This window comes from Tetranychus urticae, chromosome 2 (genome assembly GCF_039701765.1).
Source record: "Tetranychus urticae isolate SD_2017Ah chromosome 2, NJAU_TeUrti_SD_1.0, whole genome shotgun sequence".
Classification (NCBI taxonomy): Eukaryota; Metazoa; Arthropoda; class Arachnida; order Trombidiformes; family Tetranychidae; genus Tetranychus; species Tetranychus urticae.
The window spans coordinates 15,903,041-15,929,964 of NC_142959.1; the positions used below are offsets into that span (position 1 = coordinate 15,903,041).

The window sequence follows — 26,924 nt, forward strand, 5'->3', positions numbered from 1 at the left end:
AATTAGAAAACAAAAAAAGCAAATTAACATGGCCTGTCCCTGAAGGAAATTCATCACATTGGAATATATTTAGCATGACTACAACCCGATATTCACATTGATAAAGTAAATGATTAGTCATTTAAACAACAACGACGATTCATATGATCATTTAATGAAAGCAGTTCAACCTAAATGTAATTTCTTTTGTGATCCTTGATGAAAAAAAGAAAATCTGTTCGCTTATGACAATAATTACCATCCAAAATGAGGGATCAATTAAAATCAGGAAATAATTAATTAATATTTACCTTTATTTTCGCCGTTATTTATACAATCGTAAGCATATTCATTCAATTGTTGTTATCTGGAAATTATGAGGCTAAAACCGATTTCGCTGTGAATAGTTGAATACTAAAGACTAGAAAATGGCCAAGTCCAATAAATTTGCTTGCCTTTGATTTGTATTGCCAACCAAATCCAGAAAAAACCATTGGAATACATATTTTTGTAAGTTGAAATACTGTCAGACTAATGATGTTATTTCAAACTTACCTCAAGTTTAAAGTACACATTTAGCGTTTCTAATGAATTAATTTAGTACACAGTGAACTTGATTAGGTTGATAAACAGTTGATGAATATCGTATTGGTTGAACCAAACAATGACTATATGTAAAAAGTACTAATTCAATCAATGACACCAATGAATTAATTGTGAAGTTTATTTCACTGACTTCATAAATAATTAATAACGGTGATGGTTTATTTCGTTCATTTTTTTTAACTTCAACATTTGGTTATATTAATACAATACAGTTTTTTAACTTGATGTAAAAAACAGTTTATACATTTGTCATATGATACAAAGCTAATCCCAATCTTTTATTATTGAACATCTTTTCATACATTCATAGATCTAATTACCAGAATCAAGTCTCGGAATAATTCGCTGTTCTTTCGGATGAAGCCAAGCATCAATTTTACGATAGATTGGATTGTCCTTGACTAATTTCAAGATTGATAAATGAAGATTCAGTGAATGGATATAAACAAAGAGATAAAATGGAAAATATGCAAAATTAATATTCAACAATCGAAAGGAAAAAGGGAATGTTAAAAGTTCATATCTCGAAACAAGCATAACTAGCAATCAAAGGAGGCTTAAAAACACAAGCAATTTGGATAAACAATCGAAATAAATATTTAACTTACAGATTCTGTCAAAGTTAATTGAAGGAATTGAATCAGGCTTGGATCGTCTTGCTGTTGGATCAACCAGGGTTGAACAATCTAAATCGCCATCATCATCGTCCATAATATTGGCTGGGTCAAGTTTCTCATAAGTTGATTTCCTGTTGACCGAGAGACGATCAATTTTGTCAAAAAATGATTTTGGAGACATTTAAGGAGTCGATAATGAACACAAGAAAAAAAACCGAATCGATTAACCTGAATGGTGAGGATAAATTAAATTGGTCTATTGATGGTGAGGAGTCAGATGATTATGATGCTGGTTGGAGTAGCACAATTGAAAGTCAATGGTAGTAAACAAGTATAATTGGAAATGATTATTGTAGCTACGTCAAAGTAAGCTTTGAATTAAAGGTTGATTTTAGCACAATTAGATTCCAATGAATTGACTAAAAACAAAATGTCTGACAAGTAACAACCCAACTCCTTGTTCAAACCTTATACATTGGATGGAAGGTAAAAATTGACAACGATAATCAAGAACAGCAAAAAAGCAAGAAAACAATCAACTGGCAATGGCGCACACCAGTGAAACTAATTGAAAGTGAATCAAAGTTGATTAGTAACAATGGCATTAGACATGTTCTTGTAAACTTACTTGTTGCTGTTGTTGACTTTTGTGAGTTACTTTTCCAATTTTATTAATTTTTTCTCTCTCACTCCTTCTATTTCGTTTCTCAATCAATTTGAGTAACCATTTGATTAATGGAAGATACAATCACTTACAATCAGTTAGTTGGTTTGATTGAGGTCAAATTAATTGTATTCTGGTCTCTCTGTTACCAATTTTTACCAGCTTTGTTCAATGGTTAACCAAATGGTTTGAGCGAGGATGTGAGCCAGATTTGATTGAAAAAGTAACTTCAAGACGACAATCTAGTAATCTTCAGAATAGGTTTCAATTTTCAATTTTCATTACTGCATAATTACTCTATTAGTTTTGGCATTTGTTTGAAATTAAAACCTACAGCATTGATTCTCAGCTAATTTTCTTGCTCAATGTCTGAGATTTCCTCGTGTGAACAAATGTTTAATCAGTTAAGAGTAATTAAATCTTAAATTATTCTTGATTAAAATCTTAAACAAAGCCTATCACTATAAGGATAGCTGAAATAATTGACTTTGTATGATTGAAATGAGAAAACGGTCATTCAGTAAGGCATTCAATTTTTAATTTCTTCATTGACCATTTACTTTTACACTTCAAGACTACATTGGTTCATCCCATGAGCTACTGAATATTCAATATCCAATAAAATAGGAAAATAAATTTAGTTAATTTGATTTTCGCAAAGTAATTCTTTAATTTGTGATAAAATTTCAGCATTGAGATCTGATAATTTTTGGTTCAGCTTGTCCAATGTCTTTGTAGAAATGTTTCCTTGTGACTATTTAGTTATCCAGTTTTATCGGGAGATTTATCAGTTGTTTAGGAACTGATGAACTGAAAATGGATTCAAATTAAATTCCTCAAAAGTCGAACAAATGTTTTATCACTATGACAACCATTTTTTTAGTTTACAGTTGTTACAATCCGGATTCAGATAAAATATTTTCACTTCTTTTCAGTGACAACTTGTCACCGTGTCTTTCAACCTTAATCATTTAAAATACTAATCTAGTTATTAAATTAGAACCATGAGTGCCAATTCAACCGGTGATATGGACATCATTAATGCCTCACGAGGTGTCTGGTTGGTTAAAGTACCTAAATACATGGCAACCGAATGGGCAACTGCTCCAGCCAAAAGTGAACTTGGCCGGCTTAAAATCAGCAAGTAAGTTAAATATTTAGCCATTTATGAATAATATAGAGTTTCCTTGCCATCATCACCACCATCACCTTCCCTACTATCACCTTTTTTATCAATTGTTATCAACCTGTAGCTTAACAACTGCTTGCCCAGTGTTTAAGGCCTAATGAAATGATTTCAATTTTTCCTCTTCTCTCATTTGAACTCAATTTTCTCGATAGGAACAATCACTTGATTTCGTGTTCATAATCTGACTTCTTCTATCGGCCTTTAAATAATTCCTGTTAACCTAATTGAATTTTTATTTTCTTTTTTTCTATTTATTCTCAATAGAGGCTTAGGTGGACGACCTGAGATTCTGTTTGACTTATCTGGTGACGTTTTTGAACAAGCTAACTCACATAGAGGTGCTAGTGATCCGAAGATACCAAAGGAACATCGTTTCATTATAAGCGACATTTCTCACCAACATTTAGCTGTTTTTTCGTGTCCAAAAGATGATAAATCAGGAACCAGTAGTAAGCTTGTCTTGGAGGGCAACGTTGTCCAAAAAGGTGAATGTAGACCTAAAGCTGATACAAATTACATGAGACTTAAAGCCAAACAAATGGAAATCGCTCGAAGACCCAATAAAGTGGTTCTCAAATTAGATCAGACTCCAATTAGCTATTTACCCGTCAATTCTCATAGAGTAGAGGTAAATTTGATTTTACTCTCACCCATTAAACGGTTCTTACCCTCTACTCTTCATCAACATGTCTTCATCTTTAACTTACTTTTTTCTTTCTTTTCTTTCCCAATTTTTGCCGACTAACCTTAAAAAATATTACAGCTTGATACTGATTCCAAACGTAAAGGAGAAAATAAAAAGTCGCGTGATGAAAAGGACAAAGTTCTGGACATGTTATTCAAAGCTTTCGAGAAGCATCAATATTACAACAGTAAAGATCTTGAAAAAATTACTAAACAACCTAGTGTAAGTCACAGTTTCATGCGATCTTTCCACATGCAACTCACTACTTGACTCTGATTGTTATTTTCTATTCTCATGTTAATCAATGTTTTTCTCTTCTCTTTTTATCACCAGACTTACTTGAAAACCATTTTGAAAGAAATTTGTGTCTACAATACCAAAAACCCACATAAAAATAAATGGGAACTCAAGCCAGAGTATCGTCATTACGAAGAGGAAAAGGGAAGCAAAAATTGATGATGTCAAGAATTTAAAATTTGGCAAAATATTTGAAAAAAGATTTTCTATTATATTGTTGTGGATTCTGATGTTATATCTGTCCAACTGGTGCGATGGTTTCTATTGATATTACAATTTAACCTGTAATGATTATTTTTTTTTGATACCGACGGTCAACCTCAACTTTTGTCGAGCTATGCAATGCTTTATAAATCATTATAATGGACTTGAGACAATGATTAACATTGTTTATTGGGACCTTTGTTATTACTATCTCATTATGTATAGTAATTGTAATTGAAGATATAATACTATATCTTCAAAGACCTATGAAGTCTTGCTTCAAAAAATTGATTTATCTAACATGAAAATTTAAAAATTTGGAATTAGCAAATTTCATTGATAACTCAATGAAAATAATTGCATCCAAATTCAACTAAACACTTGAATTTTCATTTTTTTACAGGGTTGTAATCAACTATTTTCCAATCGATCAATGTTTCTTTTTGCTCAATCTAAACTAATTTCTGCATGTTTGTAAGATGAACTTGAATATATTAATTTGAAACTCAAAATAACTGAAAGTTTATAACAAACCAGTCAACATAAATTTTTAGCACATACAAACTAGAGTGAGCGTTTCGCCAGCATATGAAGTGCAAACGCAAAATCTTTAGTCTCTTGCGTTTTTTAGCGTAAAACGCAATAATCTTCATCTGCGCAAGAATACCTGCCTTAAGGTTATGTATTAAAACATCAATTTATTATCAATAACCATCAGCTCAGTGGTTAAAGAGTAGGGTAATTCAGATTAGAGGTTGAGGATTTTAATTAAAAGGAACAATTAGTCTCTTTAACCAATTTAAAATACATATTAGATTAAGGGTAAGCTGGTAAAAATGAAACGTTTTGATGGAAGGCAATTGTGAACAATGATTATCATTGATTGGTAGTCCGTCTTTTAAAAATTAAATTACACAGATGAGGAAGAGAGAAGTTAAGAATCACATAGACTATACACATTCCACCAAGGTAATAGACAAAAAATTCTGGCCATCCTTCCATGAACTTGGCCACTAACCAAGGATGAATTGATTCTCCAATGCAGCCATTCATGAATATGAATGAAGCTAATCGGCCAGAAATGGGAAAATATTGTTGCAGTAAGGCAAATGAGACTGAAAATGTTGGTGAATATCCAGTGCCGAGTAAAATAAATGATGCCCATGTAAAATATGGATCATAAGCAGCTTTTGAAATCATCAAGCCAACACTGATTAAGATCAAAAGCAGGTTAAACAGCATTAACCGTCTATGACTAAAATAACTAGACAATGGGATAAAAATTATTCGATAAAAGCAAAACATTGTCCAAAATACTGTAATCAACAAAGCTGCTGTTTTCTTGGTCATTGCGATGGGAGATTTCACAGCAAAAGATGGACCCAGTGAACCTAAGATGCAAAAGTTAAATTGAAATTTTAAATAATGTCATAATTGAATTTCAATGATTGACTGATTTTATCTTACCAACTGTGGTTGTAAATCCAAAGGCAATGTTTGCAATCAACATCATTGGAATTATAGCGACATATTTCTTCCATGGTTTATCAACATTGTCTTGAGATGATCCATTGTCACCAGAAGCAGCATTACTGCATCCAGGTGAATCAATGTTACCAGAAACGGTATTATTAACGGATTTACAGTCATTAGATGGGATTTGCTTATCCTTGAAGTAAAAAACTATGAATCCAATTGAAACCAAGCAAAGAAAGATTCCGTTGATCAGATAGGGATATTGAATGGTTACATCATCGGGTGTAAATCCACCAAATGGCAATTTTGTTGCTGATGAGGTTATATTAATGTTTATAGACCTTCCTTGAATAATCTGGTCTTCATCACGTTGAAATGGCAATAGAAAAGGTCGAGTCACCAGAGGTATAATGAGAGCTCCGACACCGAAAAACATATGATGAATTTGCAGATAATTTGTTGAATCTTTTCCCCATATTTTAATAATATAAACGTTGCTATCTGTGTTTGAGAGAAAAGTTTAATTCTTCAGAATTGATGAGCAAAGATCATTGATCTATAGATACTTGGATGAAAACTTATGCTAATGCTGATCTTATTGTTCATACTCTTGACTCAAGAGTCTTGACTGGTGTTCAGCAGCTCGAGTAAAACTAGACACAGCTAGCTACATCCACAAATATCAGTATTTAAGATTTCAATCGGGTTAATTATAACTTACATATATCAAATAGTCCCTGGGAAATCCCCGAAAGATAGATGAAACAAGCAACTAAATAGATTGATGTAAACCATGGAGCAAATATTAGGAATAAACCTCCAGTGAAGTTGGTCAGCGCCATAATTACATTGATATTTGAGAATTTTTCCAGAAAAGCAGCTATAAATGAAAAAATACTTGATTCATCAATAAAACACCCAAAAAGGACCAAAAGGTGCTCAAAAGGCTACCAAAAGATACAATGTTGTAATAAACAAAAACCATTTTAGCAGCAACAAGACTTGAGATTCACATAAGCAGTTGATTTAAAAACAAAAATTGAGGTTAAATTGATTGACTTACAAAAGATTCCTCCTGTGATATAACCAATCGAACGAACTGGAATTAATTTCGAAGTGGTAACAAAATCTTGTTGAATACTAATTTGAATATCGAGCAAAGATGATCCAAGAAGTGTGCAAACTCCTCCTAATCCCATAAAGGTAAGAAAGCAAAAAATACTCTTGACAAGTTTGTATCCATTTTGGTCGAGGTAGGTTTGTAAACTCATTTCACTAATAGATCTCGGTGGTTCACCGATATTTCAATGGACAACTGTACAGTTAGATGGCGGACACGCTTAAAATAATGAATGGAAATGAAAATTAAAACATTTAGGAATGAATTGTTCAACGTTAACCAGCGTTTACATCACAAGTTGCAGCACATGTAATTATCACTTGACAAATTGTCTTAAAATTTAATCTAATCACCTTTCCTCATCAAAGTAAACATATTAAAAGCTAATAAGTTTACAATTGTACTTTTATCCACTAGCATTACGCATTTTTATCGAAGTAACATTAACTGACAATTTATCTTGTTAATAACTTTGCACAAGTGAAAAACGTTGTGCAAATAAATTGTCATTTAGCAGTGTTGATAAATATCATTGCATTTACACAATTACACAATTAAGATCTGTGAAGATCGAGATATTGACAAAATCGGTGCTAAATAACATTGCATTAGTTCAAATAAACATCAGAATAATGAAGATTCGTTAAATTTTGTCATGCAAGAGATTTCTCCAAGAATTTTGTGTTCCTTTCAATCGGATGCAATTAAAATGATTGAAACAATGATTTAATTCATCAGATCAAATGAAATTGACGATTTCTCAGGCGTTAAGATTACAATTACAATAATACACAATTCCAATAATCATTGATTTTTGAATGGAGAAACTCGATTCGACTTTTTCGAAGTTTTACATGTATTATCAAGAAGCTCAGCTTCATACTGTCATCGATTTGTTCAAGTGCAACATCGATAAAGATTCATTTATCCAAGGTTGTCGAGTGAAAACAAGATGAACACGAATCTAATGTGGCCTCGTCCTTTTCTTGGCCTCCAGATTTTTATCCAGAGCATCAATTGATCGTGAAGGAGCGACACCCCATGGTACTGGTTCTGCTTTAGCAAATATGAGAAAAACTAAACCTCCGAAAGTCATGACACCAGCACCAATAAAAAATACATATCTCCAGGCCTCACTGTGGTCTAACTGTGAGAAGAAATTAAATAATGATGAGATGATTATCATGAAATGTTAATAATGCAATGTTGATTTACTAACCCCACTTTCAAGTAATTCCCCAACTATCAGAGGTGACATGAAACCACTAATAGCAGCAGTTGTATTAGTAATACCGAAAACACTTCCAGCTAGATCAGGTGCCACTTCAGAAGTAATTGGCCAGTCGCCGGCTGCTTGAAATCCCATGAAGAATATTGAAATCACTAACAGATACAGGATCAGAGTTGTATTCTGTTTGATGAATGGTATTGTCACAAGAGCAATTGCAGGTATAAAAAAACCTTAATTGTACAAATAAGAAAGATTAAAGATTTGAAAGTTAGTTTGAGATGCAAAACGTAAGAGAATTAGACAGTACTTATGGATTCGGCGATCTTCCTGGCAACTGTTCGAGAAACATAGCCGTTGTTGATCAAATATTTAAACATGGGTGGAGACAATAAATTTGAGATCGCCATAGCAATGTTCAACAGCGAATTGAAAGAACCGTTACTAGTCAGGTCCATGCCAAGTTCAGATTCGAGATAAGCGGGAATTTTGGTGTTAAAGATCATGATACCCATATATATGCATCCTTTAGCAACAATGATTGACCAAATCGGAAGGGAGGTGAATATAGATAACCAAGGTACTGGTATCTTTCAAAGCAAAACAAAACGAAACATTATTGATTAAGATTTCTGTAAGAAATAATTTGAATTGCTATACACAGCAAACCATTTTCCTCCATTTTGAAAACGAGCGTCACAGGTCTCTGACTAAATTAATGCAAAGTTGACCGATACGTTGAGCGCTTAAACACTACGAATTTCTGGTTCGCTGTGTAGACTTCAAACTCACCTTGACTTTTCCAACATTTGAATTGGCTTTATCGATGTAATCAATCTCGTATTTAGATATGAATGGATGATTATTTGGCGTTTCAGTGATTGTTGTAAGCCACAAAAATGGAATGATTAAGTTAATGGCACCCAATGAGTAAAAGACGAGAGGCCATCCTCCCAATAAATCTTGATTGCAAAGCCAAGCCGTGTATGGCATAGCAGCAGCAGACCCTATGTTACCACCAACATTAAGCAAACTTATCGGCAAGACAACTTCATCAGGTGGAAACCATTTACCAGCCAAAACCAATAACAAAGCAATGGTAGGAGCTTGACTTGCACCTATGAGTACTCGAACAATCGATATCCAGGCAACGCCAGCATGAGCAGCAATCGGGGTTAAAGCTGATAATATGGCTGAGATAATGTTACAGATGATACACAAATGGACAACATTGAATTTATCTGATATGACTCCAGTGATTATTTGAAATGCAGCATATCCGTAAAAATAGGAACCAAGAATAACTCCTTCTTGACTTTCGGTCCAAGCAAACTGGATGATTTAAAACAATGTTTATGTTAATAATTCATATTTCGATTAATATTTAAAACTAAATCGATTCTTTTAAGAAAATATTGAGATTCAAAGTGTTTAATATTGATATTAGTCAATAACAACAACTGATTTTATCATAACTTACCTTTTCATGCAATGGTTTGATTGTAATTGAATTGTTGCTGTCAGTCATTGAATATGAAGTTGATTTGTTCAACTTAGTTTCATCTACAGTCATTGAAACTATCGCAACACTTAAACAATTGCGGATGGCATACATAACAAACGTTGTTAAAGCAGTAATAAAGGCAATGTAAAACCTAGTTGGAATACAAGGTTTCGGGAAATTATCGTTAGCTTTGGATTCCATGACTGTTGGTAATACCGAGATAGTTTGCATCTCGAGATCTGGTTTACTTGCCATGTTGTTCATCAGTACAGACCAAAACAAAAAGAACCAGTAAAGGGATTACAATTATTATGGAAAACAGTAAAGAAATTAAATAAAGTGATTTAAAACGATAGTTGAAGAAACAGAACAGAATCAATATTATTGCACAATTGAAACATATGAGAGCGATGTTGAGTTGATTCGAGCCTTTTATATTTCAACTTTTTATTGAAGTAACCGTTAGAGAGTCGATTATACTCTGAGGTGGTTATTTTTATGATTAGTGACGTGAAACGCTTTGTTTTAATTGTTTTCTGCTTTGACTCTTATGCAATTGTTATATCTTCGATAAATCTTAATTGTCTTCCAAGATTGAAAGAAGAGTATCTAACTAATAAAATAAGGAATAAGGGAAGTACTGTTCGATAACGCGGCAAATGATACAGTGACATTGCGAAAGTTTAGGAATCGTGTTTTCAATTTAGTAACTCATTTGTTTCTGTACCAAAATTGGCATAGTAGGGTAATGAACAATATGATGCAAAATTATCATGAAAAATAGAGATTTTATCAATTAATTACATAGTGCTTAAAAACGTTATTGCAAAAAGTTTTCCAGTTAAAGCACAATGGACAAACAATCGGCTAATTTTGGGTGAAATTTGAATGAGTTTTTGTAATGAAAATTTAAAAGTTAATTTAACGCGAAGCTCAGTGGGAAAAATGCTTATTTGCGGACATAATCGGTAATTGTAAAGAAATTTTGAAGTCAACAATTTTGAAAATGGCTTAAAATTCCAGCTGATATATGACTTTTTATGGTTCTGTACCTTTTTAGCTAAAACTCTTATAGCTAAGCTTGTTTTAGATAAACCTTAAGAGCTAAAGGCAAAACAGCTAAAGTCAAATACGCGCGCGCGTCGCGTTTTCTACAGTTCGATATTCTCTATGTTCATAATTTTCCAAATCTAAATGATTAGCACCCTTTTTTGATGTAATAGAAGTTAAATTATCACTCAGTATGATTGAGTGGATGGTCAAATTGTAACAAAAGGTTCAAGAGAAAAAGAAAAAAACTGATAAAATGCTTCTCAATACAGTCGAGTCCCTGAAAACTGTCCATTCGATATCAGTACCATCTTTTATAAATAAAAAACATAATTATGAATTTAATTGTGTTTTGATTAGTAATTTTTATTGGTGTCTTTTGAATGTTGCGCCTTATTTGGCCTCAAACAATTGATGGACAATTTCGGGACTCGACTTGCTTTATTTAGACTTCGGGTTATACTCATTAAGTTTGATTTTAACTTCTTAAAAATTTAGCTTTAATAGGTTTATCCCTGGTGAAATTATCCGTTTTGCCCTTATCTGTTCAGAATTAGCTCAAAAGAGCCTTTACCGCATTTTCGAGCTTTCCAGTATGAAAAACAAAACTTTAGACTTTCAGCTGATCTTATTGTTCATACTCTTGAATCAAGAACCTTGACTGATGTTCAGCAGCTCGAGTAAAACTAGACAGAACTAGTTACATCCACAAATATCAGTATTTAAGTTTTCAATCGCGTTAATTATAACTTACATATATCAAATGGTCCCTGGGAAATCCCCGAAAGATAGATGAAACAAGCAACTAAATAGATTGATGTAAACCATGGAGCAAATATCAGGAATAAACCTCCAGTGAAGTTGGTCAGCGCCATAATTACATTGATATTTGAGAATTTTTCCAGAAAAGCAGCTATAAATGAAAAAAAATACTTGATTCATCAATAAAACACCCAAAAAGGACCAAAAGGTGCTCAAAAGGCTACCAAAAGATACAATGTTGTAATAAACAAAAACCATTTTAGCAGCAACAAGACGTGACATTCACATAAGCAGTTGATTTAAAAACAAAAATTGAGGTTAAATTGATTGACTTTGACTTACAAAAGATTCCTCCTGTGATATAGCCAATCGAACGAACTGGAATTAATTTCGAAGTGGTAACAAAATCTTGTTGAATATCGAGCAAAGATGATCCAAGAAGTGTACAAACTCCTCCTGTAAAGGAAATGTGTTGAAGAGATAAGGGAAAAACAATCGATTTACTGATTTGATCTTGATTCACGATAGTAAGATTCATACTAGTTCTTATCGGGGAAATTCATTATAATTTTGAATCATTATAATTCGATTGTGTTTACCAGTTTTGAGTACAGATTAATAGTACGCTTCTTCTTGTGACCCCGAATCTGATATCATTTGATCGTGAAGGAGCTACACCTCATGCTACTGGCTCAGTGCTAGCATACATGAGAAAATTTAAGTCACCAAAAGTCATGATAGCACCAATAAAAAGATCACTAGACTTCACTGTGATCTAACTGTAAACAAGAAGCAATTTTAGTGAGTATTGATAGTATAATAATATAAATTGCCATTATTAATCTTCTGTTGATCTAAAAACTCACTGTCAAGTAATTCACCAATTACCCTCAGAGATATGAAACCTGCAGCAGAAGCAATTGTGTTGCAAATGCTGAAAATGCAACCAAAAATTAACTGAAATTAACTAAACTCTTTTGACAAAAGATTGGGTCCATCTAAGTCACGGAAAAATTTTACATTTCGAGCGTTTGCAACCACTTGAGTTGCTAACATAAACTTTTCTCAGAGCTGCTGTTAATAGTCGATGATATTAAGAGAAAATTGTTAATTTATTGATTGTTCAGAAGTGAGTTATCAATTTGTACTCGGATTTTGAATTCTCATGATTCAAAATTAGAATGAATTTTCCCGATAATTTGTACTAATAAATATTTGTAGATCAAGATCAAATCGTTAAATCGATTGTTTTTTTCATTGTCTCTTCAAAATACTTCTCTAATCACAATTCACTGATTTATTTGAGATGATAAAATAATGATTCGACTTTCGATTGGAGAGTTGGTTATATATAAATCGTAAACAGAAAATGTTTACCATAACCATTGATTTATCATTTGAAAATGAATGTTTTTATATTATTCTGTTTAATTTTTTCGCCCATTCATGGGCTTGATTTAACTCCAATAGTTAATTTGACTACTGGTCCTATTCAAGGTAAAGTTATCGAATATGAATCGATTGGAGTTTACCAGTTTCTCGGTATTCCTTATGCAAAGCCACCGGTTGATATATTAAGGTTACAGTTACCAGTTAAACCAGACCCATGGACTGAGGTTAAATCAGTGACTGACTTTGGTCCAGCTTGTTTGCAACCCCATATTATGCCAGATATTCAAATAACCAGTGAAGACTGTCTCTATCTAAATGTTCATGTAACTGAATCAACTTTTAACAACTCATCAGAAAAACTAAGACCAGTACTTTTCTGGATCCATGGTGGTGGGTTTACAATTGGATCTGGAGTTATTGAAGGTATTCCATTGGTTCCATTACATGATGTTATAATTGTCTCTATAAATTATCGTCTCAATGCATTTGGTTTCATCCACTTTGGAGCCGATGAACCTCGAATCCCTTCAAATATTGGTTTTCAAGATCAATTGTTTGCTTTGAAATGGGTTCATGAAAACATTCGCAAGTTTGGGGGTGATCCAAATAGTGTGACAATCGCTGGTTCATCTGCTGGGTCAGTCTCAGTCTCTGCTCATTTATTGTCTCCCCTTTCAAAAGGACTCTTCAAACGAGCTATTCTTGAATCGGGAACAGTTTTCATGGATCATAATATTGATGTCTTGATTAGAGATTCTTGGAAGCTCTACAACAAAACTTCATGTTCAAAATCGCCAAATGTTCTTGAATGCATGCAGAATTTGTCAGCGACAGAGATTTTGAATAGTCTGGATAATAAAATAATTGAATTTTCCTTTCAAGTGGGTGACGAGTTTCTGCCATACGAACCATCCAAAGCTTTTGCAGAAGGACTTTTTGATAATTCGGTTGACGTTCTATTGGGTGTTGAAAAGAATGACGCTTCGATGTTCATGATGGCTATTGATCCCATAGTCTTTAATTATCTAATACCTCCTAAGCCAATATCGTATCAAGAAGCTACAAATTACTTGAAGCGCTTTTTTGATTCTGAATCAGCTGATTATTTCCGTGAACTATACTTTGGTCCAGAAACTAACAATTCAGATTTCAGGTCTCACCTTGAAAAGGCTTACAGTGACCTTTTATTCATTTGTCCAGCTTATGTTTTTGGACTTGAATATGCATCCAGTCTTGGTAAATAGGGCGGTAAAGTGTATGCTTACTATCACACTCAAAATCCAACACCTTCCATGACTGAATGGCTAGGGTTGGTTGATTATGGTACAGAAAGTCGGATTTCAAATTGGATAGGGACTCCTCATGGAGCTGAAGCTCCGTATGTTTTTGGTTATCCCTTGATGAAACCTGGTTATTCACAGAAAGATATTTCATTGAGTCGTGAAATGATGAAAATCTGGACTGCTTTTGCTGAAAATGGGTAAGTTTATTCACTTCGTTAAGTAATTAATTTATAATGACGATTCTTTATTTGCTCTCCAGTGAGATTCCGATGGTTGGTGAAACTAGATGGAAACCATTCCAAGAAAAGATGTCAGCAATGATACTGAATATTGATGATTGGGGAAAAACTGAAACGGAAAGAATTGAATTTTGCCACAAAGAATGGGCTTATATATCGAAACACTATATTAATATTCCCCTTTATATTCCTGGTTTTGGCCCGAATGTCGCCGCAAAAAATACAAATTTCAGAACCCAGCCCTGAAACTCAAGAAAAGCAGATAAAAAGAGACTAAAATAGACAATAAAAAAGTTTCTTTAATTGGAATACTACTCAAGGCATACGCCAAGTTAGCTTCTAGATGAGACTGAGTGGCTTATGTACCAACCTCCATAGCCTTGTTAAGCTTGGCTCTGCTCTTACATTAATTTATCTCATTGGTAACTCTGAGTTTGCAAAATAATTCAATAAATATGATGCCTGCCTATTCGATTGTCTTGTTAATTTATAATTAATAATGGACAAGATTAGGGAAATCGGTTTAAAATCTTCAATTGTTAGGTTTTCTTATGGTTATATTCAGTAATATCGGGCGTGCTCACACCCTATTTCATTATATTGTCTTTCTTGCGAATGAATTAAAATGAAAGTTTTATTATCAAGAAGCTGAGCTTCGTACTGTCATCGATATGTTCAAGTGCAACATCGATAAAGATTCATTTAACCAAGGTTGTCGAGTGAAAACTGAACACGAATCTAATGTGGCCTCGTCCATCAGAAGGTCAAAGCTGTCTAGAAAGGATTTTTTTGTTATGAACACACATGATACACAATTTTATACTGAATTCGGTTATCGAATCCATTTTTCGAAATTATCTTTCGTTTTCGAGATATCATAAAAAAGGTAGAAACGGATGGAACCCTTGCCAGTTTACCTTATTCTTCCGGTCTACATCCTGCTATTTAACAGTATTGATGAATATCATTTCATTGCCACAGTTACAATTAAGATCTGTGAAAATTTATTTAAAACTTTTTTCTGTTTATTGATTGATTTATGGTAAACAAGTTTGAGGTGATTGTCGATTTGAAACCTAGAGTTTTGTACATTTAGAAATTGTATTTCTTCAAATATCTCGTGATTTGAAATTATTCGTGTGAAATTAAATTGAATATCATGTTGCATTGGATTTCAATCTGGAATAAACAAGCAGCTTCAATTTCATGATTTTTTAAACCTTGTTTTTTTTGTAGCCAGGAATGGTTTCCATTCGCAGCCTCAAACAACATCAAGTGACCAAAAGCTTTTGTCCAGCATCTTTACCAGGATTTAGATTTTAACCTTAATTTTCTTAAAATGTCAGCAATGTTTAAATTATTTTATTTTTTTATTTTGTTTGGTTGTATTGTCGGACCCTCAACCGCTATAAGCTGTAAAAATGAACAAGATGAATCAGTTGATTGGTACATTGCCTACAAACTTCCTAGAGAAGAGCCCAAACCAAACCAAAATGGATACAATTATGCTACAATAACAAGCAAAGATTACAAGGAATCTAAATTGAAATTGTCATCTAAATTGGTTAATGATTCAGGATCCATTTGGGGTAAAACATTGGCTCCATTATATGCTGATGCCTCCAAATATACTTATTTTGCTTGGAATGATGATCCACCAAAGGAAAAAGGTTAGTTTATTCATTTGATTATTTTTTTAACAATATCATGTGTTTACCAATTTTTTAAATACTTTTCAACTTTTCATTAGGTAATGGCTATTATGCCCACTCTAAAGGTGTTATTGCTATGGACGCAACCTCAGGATTTTGGTTGATCCATTCAGTTCCCAATTTTCCTAATTTGTTCAATGAAACCTACGACTACCCAACTACGGGAAGGGAAAACGCACAGATTTCATTGTGTCTCAGTTTTGCGAGTCAATTAGAAGGCCCTAAGATTGGATCAATTCTGGCTTTAATGCGACCAAATGTTTATGCTTACAATTTAATCGATACGATTCCGAAGGAAAATGATAACTTCCAAAGCCTAGTACCTTCTTCTGGTCGGAAAAGGTCTCGAAATAGGAATACAGTTTTAACATCTTCACTAAAAGGCTCATCGGATGGAACACAGTTTACGGTTTTTGGCAAATCTCCTCGAGCTTTGATTGAAATTTACTCTGATGTAATTGGACCCACATTAAAAAGTGATTTATACACTCAAACTTGGAGGCGAGGAGCTGGAGGCATTTTAAACTCAACTTGCTCTAGGAAAACGGTTAATGTGATGAATGTACAGTCCATCAGTATGAAATTTAAAAACGATACCGAGACCGATGATTGGGACTTTACATCTGATCACTCAAAATGGGCTATCACAACTGATGCTGATAACTCTGAAACCTCAAGTGAAAAGAATCCTTGGACATGTGTCGGTGATATAAACAGAATGCAGTCTCAATCAAAACGAGGTGGATCGGTTGTCTGTCTAAAAAATCAACAACTTTGGTCAGCTTTTAATAAAATAATAAAATCTACAGAAGCATGTAATCAACGAACACGCAAGAATAGTTCAACAAGAAAACCAAAAGCTAAACGTTTCTTCTTTGATTCAACATGAAACAATTCAATGAAACTCTTCCCTAGACTGTCTGGCTTTTATCAATTCAATTCCTTAAATGTGAAGAGTTCAATTAAAAATCAATTCATTTGATTATGCTTATAGCAATCATTTTTGTGATTTTTTCACTATTTCTATCAATGAACCGTTCTTGTTAAGACTCGATAAAATACAAATTTGAAGATTCGATAGAGACATTTGTGCATTCAGTTGGTTAATTATAAATTTTATTAATTACCTGAGATTACCTTGACAACAATTCCGGAAACGGAATACATTTAAGCTAAATCCTTTTAAATGTTAACGACGCCATCTAGAGTATAAAAGGAGGAAGCTTTCTATAGCATGGCTTTGTAAGCCAATTGTAGTTAACGTGTTGGACGCCATTTTCTTGAAGTATATAAACGAGTTGCCTGGTTTACCTTGCTTGTTCTTTATTTAATTTTTGATTGTAATTAGTAAAATTGTTTTTGAATCTTACTTTACTTAACTTATTAAAACATCATGTCCTCATATAGAAGCTACGGTGCCGGTTATAATAATAATCGTGGTGGTGGTGGTGGTGGTTATCATCGTAATAATACCCCAACTCCAAAACCTCCTGCTAATTTAACAGTGAAAAGTGATTTTTACACTGGAGTAAATGTGCGATCTGACTATAGTGAACAAGATATAACCGTTTTCAGAGAAAAGGAAGGTATCACCATCAGAGGAAGCAATGTACCTCCACCGATCATGGAATTTACCGATTATCCTTGGCCTAAGTCCATTTCAGCTGGTTTTTCTAGACAAGGCTATGATAAGCCAACTCCTATTCAAGCACAAGGATGGCCTATTGCCTTGGCTGGTCGAGATATGGTTGGAATTGCCCAAACTGGTAGTGGAAAGACTATGTCTTATATCATCCCTGCTTTTATACACATTGACTCACAATTGAATGAACGTAGAGGTAAGAACGAATTGAATTATGAATTAATGTTTAGTCCCCATGGTAATGAATAGCTAAAATTCACGTTGCCCTCCCATTCCCATGCCTGTTTAGCTATTGGTTTTGTTTTATTCTTTCTACTTTATAAATACTATACCAGAGCTTAAACTCAATTTCACTATATTTATAACCCTTCTATTTATCATTGTAGATTATGGTCCAATGGCTTTGGTTCTTGCTCCAACTCGAGAGCTTGCTCAGCAGATCCAAGAAGTAGTCAATCATTTTCAAACCCGATTCGGCAATGTCTGTGTATTTGGTGGTGCTTCAAAAGGCCCTCAAATCAAAGAAATCACACGCAACAGGCCAATGCTTGTCATCGCCACTCCTGGTCGACTCAATGACTTTATAGAAAGCGGCATTATTAGCCTAGCCAATATTAGTTATCTTGTTTTAGATGAAGCTGATCGTATGTTAGATATGGGTTTTGAACCTCAAATTAGAAAGATAATTGCTACAATCACAATGGCAAAAAGGCAGACTCTCATGTGGTCAGCCACTTGGCCAAAGGAAGTACGTACTTTGGCTGAAGAGTTTCTCCAAGATTACATTCAAATTAATGTTGGTGCTCTCCAACTACATGCTAACCACAATATTACTCAAATTGTTGAAGTTTGTGGTGACATGGAGAAGAAAGAAAAACTTTTCAGTCTTCTTACTGAAATAGTAAAAGAGAATAGTGAAAATAAAATCATAGTTTTTGCTGAGACCAAGAGAAAGGTTGATGATTTAACAAAGCAATTGAGATACTCTAATTGGCCTGCCATGTGTATTCATGGTGACAAGAGTCAATCGGAAAGGGATTGGGTTTTGAAAGGTTAGTATTGAAATTTCTAATTCAATTTTTATTGAAGTCGTTATTTTGTAGCTATTAAGCTGGTTTTCACATTATTACGCTTTATAAATTTCTTGTATATGACTTTTTACTTATAGTATTTCTCTAATATTTTGTTTTTATTTTCTATTTTACAGAGTTCAGAAGTGGAAAGGCTCCTATTTTAGTTGCTACTGATGTAGCTGCTCGAGGACTTGGTAAGATAAAATGAAAATCGATGAATTCGATTTCTTTAGTTTGAAGGAACATATTTATTTGGAAACAGACATGTAAATGTCTTGAATAACTGCATCTGGGAATGACGCCGATGACTAAAGTGACTCCTGATCTGGGTCATAATGTGGAATCGGCTCAATCTGAAAACAAAATCATAATTTCTCCAATTTTGAGTTCTCTTCTCTTGACCATGAACCAAAGGAGTAACGGTAAGTAAGTTGTTCCTTTGGGTCAAAATTATTGAACTTAGTTCCTGGATGCTTTATTCATATATTTGTTTTTTTGGAAAAAAAATCAATGGATGTTTTTCAAATTTAACTTCAACCAACTCATTTAATAATTCGGTCATAATTTGATGATCTAATCTGGAGATTCAAAAATGGACTGATGATGCTACGCAATGAAGCGCAGTTTATTTTTATTATCATCTCGTTATCTCATTCTAATTTCATTTCAATTTTCAGATGTCGAAGACATAAAATATGTCATCAACTTTGACTATCCCAACTCAAGTGAGGATTATGTCCATCGTATCGGACGAACTGGTCGTAAAAACAAAAAAGGAACTGCATACACTTTCTTTACCAAAGGCAATTCTAAACAAGCTAATGACTTGATCAATGTTCTTAAAGAAGCTAACCAAACAGTTAACCCTAAACTACTCGAATTATCTCGATTTGGTGGTGGACCAGATAAGTACCGTCGATATGGTTCAAGTAGAAATGGTTTCATTCCAAAGAACTCCTACAATTCTGGAAGAGGAGGAGGAGGAAATGGCTATAATAACTCTTATGGAAATAATTCTAATGGAAATGGCGCAGGCTATCCTCAAAAGAGAAAATTCGATTCTTTCGATGCTGCATCTAACTCTAACGCTAAAAAACCTTATTATGATAGTTCGTACTCATCTGGGTCTCGTTTCAATTGATCATAATCCTATTCCTAGTAAATCATTTTACACACCTTGACTGGGAATTTTTTGTTCTATTTCATTCAAACCCTTTTTTGATGTAATTGTATGTTGCAGGCAATTCTAAAATCTCATTTTCACAAATATCGGTTGTCATTTTTGATTTTGACCTCGTCTCTCGTTATGATTGGAGTTGAATATCTTGCATCTCTTCCCAAAAAAGTTACAAGAACACATGACTTGTAATCTGACACCGATTTAAACAATCAAATCAGTTTAATCATTAAAACTTTATAAATATAAACAATACACCGATATTAGACTTTCAATCTACTTTGATTTTAAACGGAAATGGATTAATTATTTGGTTAAAAAGTAACAAGATGTATTTCGGAAGCATCCACGAAAAAAACTCATAGTTCAGATAGAAATTCAGGTCCATGAGCAAAACAGAATTCGTATTAAATTGAGATTTTTGAGATTTTGATTATTTACAAGATTTTTATCTATCGATTGAATCTTGATAATCCTTTGATACAATCAAAATTTATGCGATTTTTGGCAGTTTTTATGCAAATCTATTTTCTTCATTTTCGAAAAGGTTCATTGAATTTATTTCATTCTTAACTTTTATAAATGAGTTGAACAATTCCAACCATTAGTATACAGAAATGAAACAATTTACCCCTTTAAAATATCACCCAAAATATCTTACATGTTTATAACTACAAAATGTATTAACGTATACATTTGAATTTATCTGTTTGGTTTACATTAAAGGAGCCATGGATGTAAGACCATAAGATTTGACTCGACTGAACCTAAACGGAGGGAATTTAGTCAAACTAACAATATCGAAAGTATTGTATGATTCAAATTCATTGTTTTTTTTCGAAACTACCGAATAGCTGCTCCAAACAAGTTGATTGTTACGACTTCCTTTTACATTGCGAATATCCAATGAAATGTTGTAGTCTTTCTCTGAGACAACCGGTCGGTTTTTATGTCCGCGTTTACCAAAAGTTATTCTTTCAACAGAAGAAGTTCGACTTTTTAAAACAGCATTAATCCTGGAACCATGAATTCTATAGTGGCCTCTAATGATTGCAAGATTGCTAGCATTTTGAGACCTGAGTTTTGGCAGGGTTTGGTATGGGTCGTCAGGCGTGTTTAACATCATCATGACTCCTAAATGAAAGAAGATAATTTTAAAAAAATACTCTCGATAAACCTTCTTAGCTAATACCTTTAGGAAAAAATCTTAGGTACCGATAGTATTCAACCAAATAGCAGGGTCGATAATTCACATCTTGAAAAGATGCTTCTCCTTGGCGAACATAAGATGCTTTACTAATGTAGATACCATTTACATTGACTCGAGGTTTTTCAAGAAACATTGTACGCCAATCATCATTATAAAGAGAAAAATCTTCTTGGTCAATGATAGGTGCAGACCACATTCGAAGACAGGCAAGTTTCCAAATCTCGGGTTCTCTTGAAATTATATAAAAACCTCTACAAACTTGTCCAAAGGTTTCTAATGATCTCATATCAAGCTCATCAGAAACAACCCAACGAAGAATATAAAGCACAACTTCGTACGGAAGATTAGAAAAATGAGTTGAGCGAGTTGGAATAGATGGTTGACAGATGAAAAATTTTCCATTGTCACTGATATTGAGCGAATTAAATTTCAAAACTAAGTTGATTTCATCTTCAAAGTCGAGTTCTTTTGTGTCTTCCTTGGATTCAATTGAAACATCAACATTAGTGTCTTGATTTTCTTGATCAAGTTTACGCTGCTCTCGATTAGCTTTTTCTTTAAAATACATTCTTGCTTCTATGTCAGGCACAAGTTGGGTTGCTCGTCTGTAGCAAGCAACAGCATCGTACAATTTTCCATTTGCTTCCAAATTACTCCCTTTTTCAAATAATTCAGCAGCTTGGCGTTCCATATCAGATACATCTTTACCATCATAATCTGAAGAAAAAATTCTTAGTTGAATCGGACTCAGGATAATTTTTAACTCATTAGAATAAAGAAAATTATCTAACTGAACCTTCTATACGAACCTCTACTATGAGTTATGGCTGCATCTCTTGGTGATTTATTTTTAACCGATGTGTCATTTTCATTATCGTGAGATGTTGTCTTCAGTTTGAGTTCTTTTTTCCAGTTATCCCGAAATTGTTCGAGTCTCGCTTCGATAGATACTGCATCTTCTGGGCTATTTAATGAATCCACTTCATCATCTAATGCCAATCCTATGTCTGGATCAACCATATTTTGACGAATGTTCGTAGGCCTTTCGTTAGCTTCTCCGGTATCCATAGTAGCTTAAGGTTCAAATTAACTAACACTAGTTTTTCATTCACGATCAGAATTGTATCTGACAACAACGCGATTGTAAACGCACTTAAAAGAAGACATTTTAATCACACGTACTTTGAAAAGTAAATTCACAATATAGAAGAAACTCAGTTCATTGATTCATTGTTGTTAATTAATTGAAATTTGAAGTTAACAATACAAGTTTTGTTTACATAAAAAAAACCAAAACATTCACATTGTAATGATGTAAACAATCAACCAGTAGTGACTCCAAACGGTTTTTAAATCCAGCGCACTTTACAAACAAACACAATTTAACTGTCACACAAATATCGGGAATCAATTAATATTTTTACTCCAATCATTGAAATTTTAATAAACAGATAAATTCACAGTCCATATGACTAACTTGTTCAATATCAATTAGCTTAAAAGCTCTTAATATGTAGCTCACTAACTCAGTGCATGTGAACAGTTTAGTTATTTTGACACATTTTCCACGATGGACATTTAATTTGATGCAATTAATAGCCATCACGAGATGTTTTGATTTCTTGAACTGTTAATTTTTATCCTATTTTTGAATGTTTTTTCAGAATTTATAGCCTAAACCAGATAGTCTTTACCTGGATCTTGGTGATTAGCATCTTGGATCACATGAAATTTACATAGATTCTCAGATCGTTAACCTACCATTGTTTATTGGAATAAAGATTACGCTCATTAAGCACTTGTTTCAAGCAAGTTGTTTGTCAGGTTACCGCGTTTTCGTAGTTTTCAATGGATCATATGAGTCATTGAGGTTACTCCATCTTACGATTTTTAAAGTAGACACATTGACAATTGTGTCTACAAAGATTCGATGCAGATCTCACTGAGATCATCTCAGATCTCTTTCATTTTCTATAATCGATCGAGTCGATGTGATATTCATAAAAAAGATTATGTATTCAATTCGACATTTTGATTCAATCTGATAGGAAAATTGTGGTTTACTAGTTTTTCAAAAGCTTTAAACAGGATTATAAAAAAAGTTTCTTTTCGGTTGCTTGAAAGCTAACCCAAGTATTGTAACTTCAACTTGTTTTTATTGCTGGTCATAAAATTCTCTGCTAGTTGTTTGATTGATCACCTATTCATTCAAATCCGATCTTTCTGTTACTTCGTGGTGTTTTTATTTCAAAATGGCTGCTGGACCTTCAAGTGGACTTTCTATATCAACTGAGGATGAAATAGCTATCACCAAATTGGAATACCTTAAAGAGTTGCGGTAAGTTGATATTACTGACAATAATGTCCACTTAATATTGTATTACACTTTAACATATTCCACTATTACTACAATAACCTATCTATGTTGTTTCCTTTGCAGTGATGTGACATTCGACCTAAACAGCTTGAAATCACGGCTAAAGCAAGAGATTGAGACAATGGAAAGCGAGAAAAATTGTTTATCTGTTTATCGAAAGGAAAAAGAGTTTCTTGAACAAGAAAAAATGGCTCATGTTGATGAATTGCGATTAATTCATTCGGATCTTCATCAGATGGAAAGTGTTATTAAAGAAAGTGAAGAGGAACACAACAATCATTTGAATGCTGCTAAATCTTTACTTCAAGAATGGCAACAATTGAAGGAACATGCAAACAGAATGAGAACTGAATTAGGATTGAATCGTCTTTCAGAGTTATCCGATGAAGAGGATAAAATAAAACACGAACTGTTCAAAGGACAACATGTTACCAATCATGTTCATTCTAATAATGAAAGTATCAATACTAACCTAATGATGAATAAATCCATGTTGTCAATGTCTTCCAATGCTCCTCACTCTTATCTGAACCCTGTTCCACCAACAGCTGCAAGAACTTTCAAACAAAATCTAACTGGCTCAAGGATTAACCCGATATCAGGTCCAGCTTCACATCAATTCAGTGCAACACCAAGCAACTCTATTTCTGAGAGACAGGGTCCACCTGCATTCCGTCAACAACCTCCGCCAATGAAATCATGTCTTTCATGTCAACAGCAAATCCATCGCAATGCACCAATATGTCCACTCTGTAAAGCAAAAAGTCGCTCTCGTAATCCTAAAAAGCCAAAGCGTAAAAATGAGTGAAAGATTGAATAGCCATTGACTTTTTATCATAGACTTCTATTGAATTCATCTTTGCTTGATGATTTCCTAACTTTGCTCTCATTAATCTCACTTGTAATCATCATACTTGAACGGAATTTTTTAAATCATTAAACACGACAATTCCAAAATTTAAAATTACTTTTACTTTTCTTCACTAGTTTAATTATATCCACAAAAATTCATCAAAATTTCGATTAAACCTCACAATAAATTTGATTCTTAAAGCAAAATTTGTCAAGCGGGTGTTTTTACCAGAACAGAGTAACAAATTTCTAATGAAACAGAAATACATTCTCAACTGTGACTTGAACCCGAATTTCGTGAAATTTTGTCTTGAATAAAAACGTGAAAAAACTTTTCCTTTTATCAAAACACTTCAATGAAACGCATCACTAAACATTAAACGAACTTGAATGGCAAATTGAATTTCGCGCTTCTACTTGCTAGAGTTTATAGTGCCATCTATGAGCGGCTGGTAAGAGTGAGAAATACAATTTACTTGAAAATAAATTCCCAAAACTAGGTTCTTTTGGACATTGAATATTTATTAATTATTATTTCATCCTTATTTATTAAATAGTCATATTTTTGCTTTTGCCACAATGGCTTTAACTAATTCTGTCAAAGGAGATGAGGTAAGTTAAAAAACAATTACCATTAACAAACAATTGTTATTTCATTCGAGCAAGTTTGACATTTTATTGTGTTTCTTCATCCTCTTTTCCCTCTGCTTCTCTGCTTCTCTTACCTCTTGGTCTTTCTTTTTCTGGTTTTTTTGCCAATCTTTCTGTTTCAAATTTGCTTTATTTTATTTTGTTTTATTTTGTTTTTACTTTTTGTTTTATTTGTTGACTTTAAAATTTTAATTTTATTCATTAATTTAGATTGAAAAAACCGATAATGATGTTGGTACTGAGAAAGCTTCAAAAGCAGTACAAGAACCAATTCGAAGTCGAACAAGCCAAAGAAAGGCGGCAACTGCTGCTGTAAATGCAATGAAGGAACAAGCTGCAGGAGCAAGAAAAGGCGATAATGATGATGATGAGGTGAAACCTAAGCGAGGTGGTCGTGGTAGACCCAAGGCGAATAACACTGAAAAGCCTAGTGCCAAAAATGAACGGAAAAGGGCTCTATCCAGTGATGGTGAAGAAGATGAACAACCAAAAGGAAAGAGAGGTAGACCAAAAGGTAAAACAGCGCCAAAGAAAAAGCCCGCTCCTTCAGGTAGAAAAGCTGGTAGACCTAGTAAAGCTTCAAAAGAAGAGGCGGCAAAAGAATCAGAGGAAAATAAAGATCTTAAAGCTGAGGATGCAGCTGATGATGAATCAAATTCAGGAGAGGAAAATGCCAAATCTGAATAACTTTTTTCAAGCCATAAATTAATTCATCTATCTTTCTCTTTTTCCACTTGGTCTCTCATTAGTTTAATCATTCACTTCATTTCATCTAAAGCCAGACTATCCTCTATTTTAACTTAATACCATTCTTTCTCGTCCAGTCTCTTGAGAGCTGATTTCGAGACATCTATTTCTTTTTAAATCTTACTCATATCCTTGATCCATTCAATTATTAATAATTATTTGCTTCAATTATTTTCTTTGCTCTGATCTAATATTTTTAAGCCAATTTAAATTAATTGCTGATAGTTCAAATTACACCTTGAGTTTCTTAATCTCATTCAGGCCGAACATACATATGTAACTTTCCGTCATTCATACCTACATTTTTCTTTCTTGTAAATTACCACATCAAATAATAAATCTGGTATCTTCTTTCACTCACCGAATACTTTATTATTCCAACCAGACACTTGATTTCCATTTTATCGTTATCCATATGTCGATGATAAACGCACCATGATCATCTTATTCTATCACTCATTGGCTGATCACAATCTTTACACCTGCGAAAGATGATGTATTAGTATCCCAAGGCCGGAGTTGTTGAACAAATGTTAAGCTCAAGTTTATCAGAGTCTATTTTCAATTGGTTAATAAAATCAACGTGTAAATGGCTAATTTCCAATTGTTGCCTTAATCAACCAATCAAGTCTTCCAATGATTAAAACAACGTTTTCCTCCATTAGAATTACCATTGCTTTCCAATTCTTGATTTAAGTACTGTTTTCAAACCATTTCTCACCTTGATGATTGTAAAATCATAAGCCAACCTCGATTCAAACAAAATCAACATTCTGTGCTTATTTTGCTTAATAATCATCAAAGAAAAAACATTTTATTACTGCAAATAATTATTCAACGCCGATCAAAATGTGCCTTACTATCTATAGAATCTACATGGAACTTGTTATACCATTTTTATCATCATTACAGTATTTTCACTATTTAATCGAGTAAGAAATTATATGGTTCAATCAAGTTTACTCTTTACGCGACTGAATATCTCTTCAAGTTTAATTAATCATTGTTTAACCATTATTTATAAATCATTGAATGTAACCAGCAAAGTAGCTCATCCATTGATTAGAAATTACATTGTCATTGTCATTGTAACATAATTCATGATAAAATTTTTTATTGATTGTCGCCTTAATAGTCATAATGTTGAGGTTAAGAAAAACCATTACAGTAAATCTCTTTAATACAGTA

The 26,924-nt window shown here is 33.3% G+C and overlaps 9 protein-coding genes and 1 long non-coding RNA gene across 10 annotated transcripts; 6 read left to right on the forward strand and 4 right to left on the reverse strand.

Annotated features, from left to right (window-relative positions):
- Positions 1-723: 723 nt before the first annotated feature.
- Positions 724-2,119, reverse strand: LOC149093992 (uncharacterized). The gene is made up of 3 exons (XR_016198328.1): positions 1,831-2,119; positions 1,194-1,766; positions 724-986 (listed from the first exon to the last, which is right to left on the reverse strand). It is a non-coding gene; the product is annotated as an uncharacterized LOC149093992 (long non-coding RNA).
- A 680-nt stretch (positions 2,120-2,799) lies between these two features.
- Positions 2,800-4,753, forward strand: LOC107359535 (general transcription factor IIF subunit 2). Its single transcript, XM_015926021.3, has 4 exons — positions 2,800-3,010; positions 3,320-3,683; positions 3,819-3,962; positions 4,074-4,753. The coding sequence occupies exons 1-4, from the start codon at positions 2,871-2,873 to the stop codon at positions 4,194-4,196; spliced, it is 771 nt and encodes a 256-aa protein (XP_015781507.1). The 5' UTR covers positions 2,800-2,870; the 3' UTR covers positions 4,197-4,753.
- A 166-nt stretch (positions 4,754-4,919) lies between these two features.
- LOC107359292 (solute carrier family 60 member 2) lies at positions 4,920-7,052 on the reverse strand. Its single transcript, XM_089266971.1, has 4 exons — positions 6,781-7,052; positions 6,439-6,597; positions 5,709-6,218; positions 4,920-5,632 (listed from the first exon to the last, which is right to left on the reverse strand). Exons 1-4 carry the CDS (start codon positions 6,986-6,988, stop codon positions 5,118-5,120), a joined length of 1,392 nt encoding a protein of 463 aa, XP_089123097.1. The 5' UTR covers positions 6,989-7,052; the 3' UTR covers positions 4,920-5,117.
- A 489-nt stretch (positions 7,053-7,541) lies between these two features.
- On the reverse strand, positions 7,542-9,963 carry LOC107359218 (sialin). Its single transcript, XM_015925695.3, has 5 exons — positions 9,546-9,963; positions 8,858-9,397; positions 8,376-8,655; positions 8,057-8,298; positions 7,542-7,984 (listed from the first exon to the last, which is right to left on the reverse strand). The coding sequence occupies exons 1-5, from the start codon at positions 9,831-9,833 to the stop codon at positions 7,802-7,804; spliced, it is 1,533 nt and encodes a 510-aa protein (XP_015781181.2). The 5' UTR covers positions 9,834-9,963; the 3' UTR covers positions 7,542-7,801.
- A 2,809-nt stretch (positions 9,964-12,772) lies between these two features.
- LOC107359355 (pyrethroid hydrolase Ces2e) lies at positions 12,773-14,764 on the forward strand. Its single transcript, XM_015925840.3, has 2 exons — positions 12,773-14,253; positions 14,316-14,764. The coding sequence occupies exon 1, from the start codon at positions 12,785-12,787 to the stop codon at positions 14,015-14,017; it is 1,233 nt and encodes a 410-aa protein (XP_015781326.1). The 5' UTR covers positions 12,773-12,784; the 3' UTR covers positions 14,018-14,253; positions 14,316-14,764.
- Positions 14,765-15,367: 603 nt separating this feature from the next.
- On the forward strand, positions 15,368-17,004 carry LOC107359391 (plancitoxin-1-like). Its single transcript, XM_015925878.3, has 2 exons — positions 15,368-15,965; positions 16,046-17,004. Exons 1-2 carry the CDS (start codon positions 15,635-15,637, stop codon positions 16,894-16,896), a joined length of 1,182 nt encoding a protein of 393 aa, XP_015781364.2. The 5' UTR covers positions 15,368-15,634; the 3' UTR covers positions 16,897-17,004.
- A 255-nt stretch (positions 17,005-17,259) lies between these two features.
- On the forward strand, positions 17,260-20,154 carry LOC107359198 (putative ATP-dependent RNA helicase DDX5). Its single transcript, XM_015925675.3, has 4 exons — positions 17,260-17,845; positions 18,036-18,701; positions 18,857-18,916; positions 19,400-20,154. Exons 1-4 carry the CDS (start codon positions 17,401-17,403, stop codon positions 19,861-19,863), a joined length of 1,635 nt encoding a protein of 544 aa, XP_015781161.1. The 5' UTR covers positions 17,260-17,400; the 3' UTR covers positions 19,864-20,154.
- On the reverse strand, positions 20,103-22,397 carry LOC107359283 (F-box only protein 9). Its single transcript, XM_015925771.2, has 3 exons — positions 21,919-22,397; positions 21,092-21,826; positions 20,103-21,033 (listed from the first exon to the last, which is right to left on the reverse strand). The coding sequence occupies exons 1-3, from the start codon at positions 22,175-22,177 to the stop codon at positions 20,615-20,617; spliced, it is 1,413 nt and encodes a 470-aa protein (XP_015781257.1). The 5' UTR covers positions 22,178-22,397; the 3' UTR covers positions 20,103-20,614.
- A 211-nt stretch (positions 22,398-22,608) lies between these two features.
- Positions 22,609-24,450, forward strand: LOC107359513 (zinc finger C4H2 domain-containing protein-like). Its single transcript, XM_015926002.3, has 2 exons — positions 22,609-23,447; positions 23,550-24,450. The coding sequence occupies exons 1-2, from the start codon at positions 23,362-23,364 to the stop codon at positions 24,292-24,294; spliced, it is 831 nt and encodes a 276-aa protein (XP_015781488.1). The 5' UTR covers positions 22,609-23,361; the 3' UTR covers positions 24,295-24,450.
- Positions 24,451-24,817: 367 nt separating this feature from the next.
- LOC107359589 (uncharacterized) lies at positions 24,818-26,092 on the forward strand. Its single transcript, XM_015926092.3, has 2 exons — positions 24,818-24,950; positions 25,200-26,092. Exons 1-2 carry the CDS (start codon positions 24,918-24,920, stop codon positions 25,674-25,676), a joined length of 510 nt encoding a protein of 169 aa, XP_015781578.1. The 5' UTR covers positions 24,818-24,917; the 3' UTR covers positions 25,677-26,092.
- The last annotated feature ends 832 nt before the right edge of the window (positions 26,093-26,924 follow it).

What these genes read in the sequence shown, in the direction of transcription:
- LOC107359535 (XM_015926021.3), top strand. Translation starts at nt 2,871, where the DNA reads ATGAGTGCCAATTCAACCGGTGATATGGACATCATTAATGCCTCACGA. An exon ending in GGCCGGCTTAAAATCAGCAA is followed by an intron (nt 3,011 to 3,319) that starts GTAAGTTAAATA and finishes TATTCTCAATAG; the next exon opens with AGGCTTAGGTGGACGACCTG. An exon ending in TCAATTCTCATAGAGTAGAG is followed by an intron (nt 3,684 to 3,818) that starts GTAAATTTGATT and finishes AAAATATTACAG; the next exon opens with CTTGATACTGATTCCAAACG.
- LOC107359292 (XM_089266971.1), bottom strand. Translation starts at nt 6,988, where the DNA reads ATGAGTTTACAAACCTACCTCGACCAAAATGGATACAAACTTGTCAAG. An exon ending in CCAGGGACTATTTGATATAT is followed by an intron (nt 6,219 to 6,438) that starts GTAAGTTATAAT and finishes TCTCAAACACAG; the next exon opens with ATAGCAACGTTTATATTATT. An exon ending in TGGATTTACAACCACAGTTG is followed by an intron (nt 5,633 to 5,708) that starts GTAAGATAAAAT and finishes TTTGCATCTTAG; the next exon opens with GTTCACTGGGTCCATCTTTT.
- LOC107359218 (XM_015925695.3), bottom strand. Translation starts at nt 9,833, where the DNA reads ATGAACAACATGGCAAGTAAACCAGATCTCGAGATGCAAACTATCTCG. An exon ending in CAAATGTTGGAAAAGTCAAG is followed by an intron (nt 8,656 to 8,857) that starts GTGAGTTTGAAG and finishes TTGCTTTGAAAG; the next exon opens with ATACCAGTACCTTGGTTATC. An exon ending in GGGAATTACTTGAAAGTGGG is followed by an intron (nt 7,985 to 8,056) that starts GTTAGTAAATCA and finishes TTCTTCTCACAG; the next exon opens with TTAGACCACAGTGAGGCCTG.
- LOC107359355 (XM_015925840.3), top strand. Translation starts at nt 12,785, where the DNA reads ATGAATGTTTTTATATTATTCTGTTTAATTTTTTCGCCCATTCATGGG.
- LOC107359391 (XM_015925878.3), top strand. Translation starts at nt 15,635, where the DNA reads ATGTCAGCAATGTTTAAATTATTTTATTTTTTTATTTTGTTTGGTTGT. An exon ending in TGATCCACCAAAGGAAAAAG is followed by an intron (nt 15,966 to 16,045) that starts GTTAGTTTATTC and finishes ACTTTTCATTAG; the next exon opens with GTAATGGCTATTATGCCCAC.
- LOC107359198 (XM_015925675.3), top strand. Translation starts at nt 17,401, where the DNA reads ATGTCCTCATATAGAAGCTACGGTGCCGGTTATAATAATAATCGTGGT. An exon ending in ACAATTGAATGAACGTAGAG is followed by an intron (nt 17,846 to 18,035) that starts GTAAGAACGAAT and finishes TTATCATTGTAG; the next exon opens with ATTATGGTCCAATGGCTTTG. An exon ending in TGTAGCTGCTCGAGGACTTG is followed by an intron (nt 18,917 to 19,399) that starts GTAAGATAAAAT and finishes TTCAATTTTCAG; the next exon opens with ATGTCGAAGACATAAAATAT.
- LOC107359283 (XM_015925771.2), bottom strand. Translation starts at nt 22,177, where the DNA reads ATGGATACCGGAGAAGCTAACGAAAGGCCTACGAACATTCGTCAAAAT. An exon ending in AGCCATAACTCATAGTAGAG is followed by an intron (nt 21,827 to 21,918) that starts GTTCGTATAGAA and finishes TTTTTTCTTCAG; the next exon opens with ATTATGATGGTAAAGATGTA. An exon ending in CCTAAGATTTTTTCCTAAAG is followed by an intron (nt 21,034 to 21,091) that starts GTATTAGCTAAG and finishes TCTTTCATTTAG; the next exon opens with GAGTCATGATGATGTTAAAC.
- LOC107359513 (XM_015926002.3), top strand. Translation starts at nt 23,362, where the DNA reads ATGGCTGCTGGACCTTCAAGTGGACTTTCTATATCAACTGAGGATGAA. An exon ending in GAATACCTTAAAGAGTTGCG is followed by an intron (nt 23,448 to 23,549) that starts GTAAGTTGATAT and finishes TTTCCTTTGCAG; the next exon opens with TGATGTGACATTCGACCTAA.
- LOC107359589 (XM_015926092.3), top strand. Translation starts at nt 24,918, where the DNA reads ATGGCTTTAACTAATTCTGTCAAAGGAGATGAG. An exon ending in ATTCTGTCAAAGGAGATGAG is followed by an intron (nt 24,951 to 25,199) that starts GTAAGTTAAAAA and finishes TCATTAATTTAG; the next exon opens with ATTGAAAAAACCGATAATGA.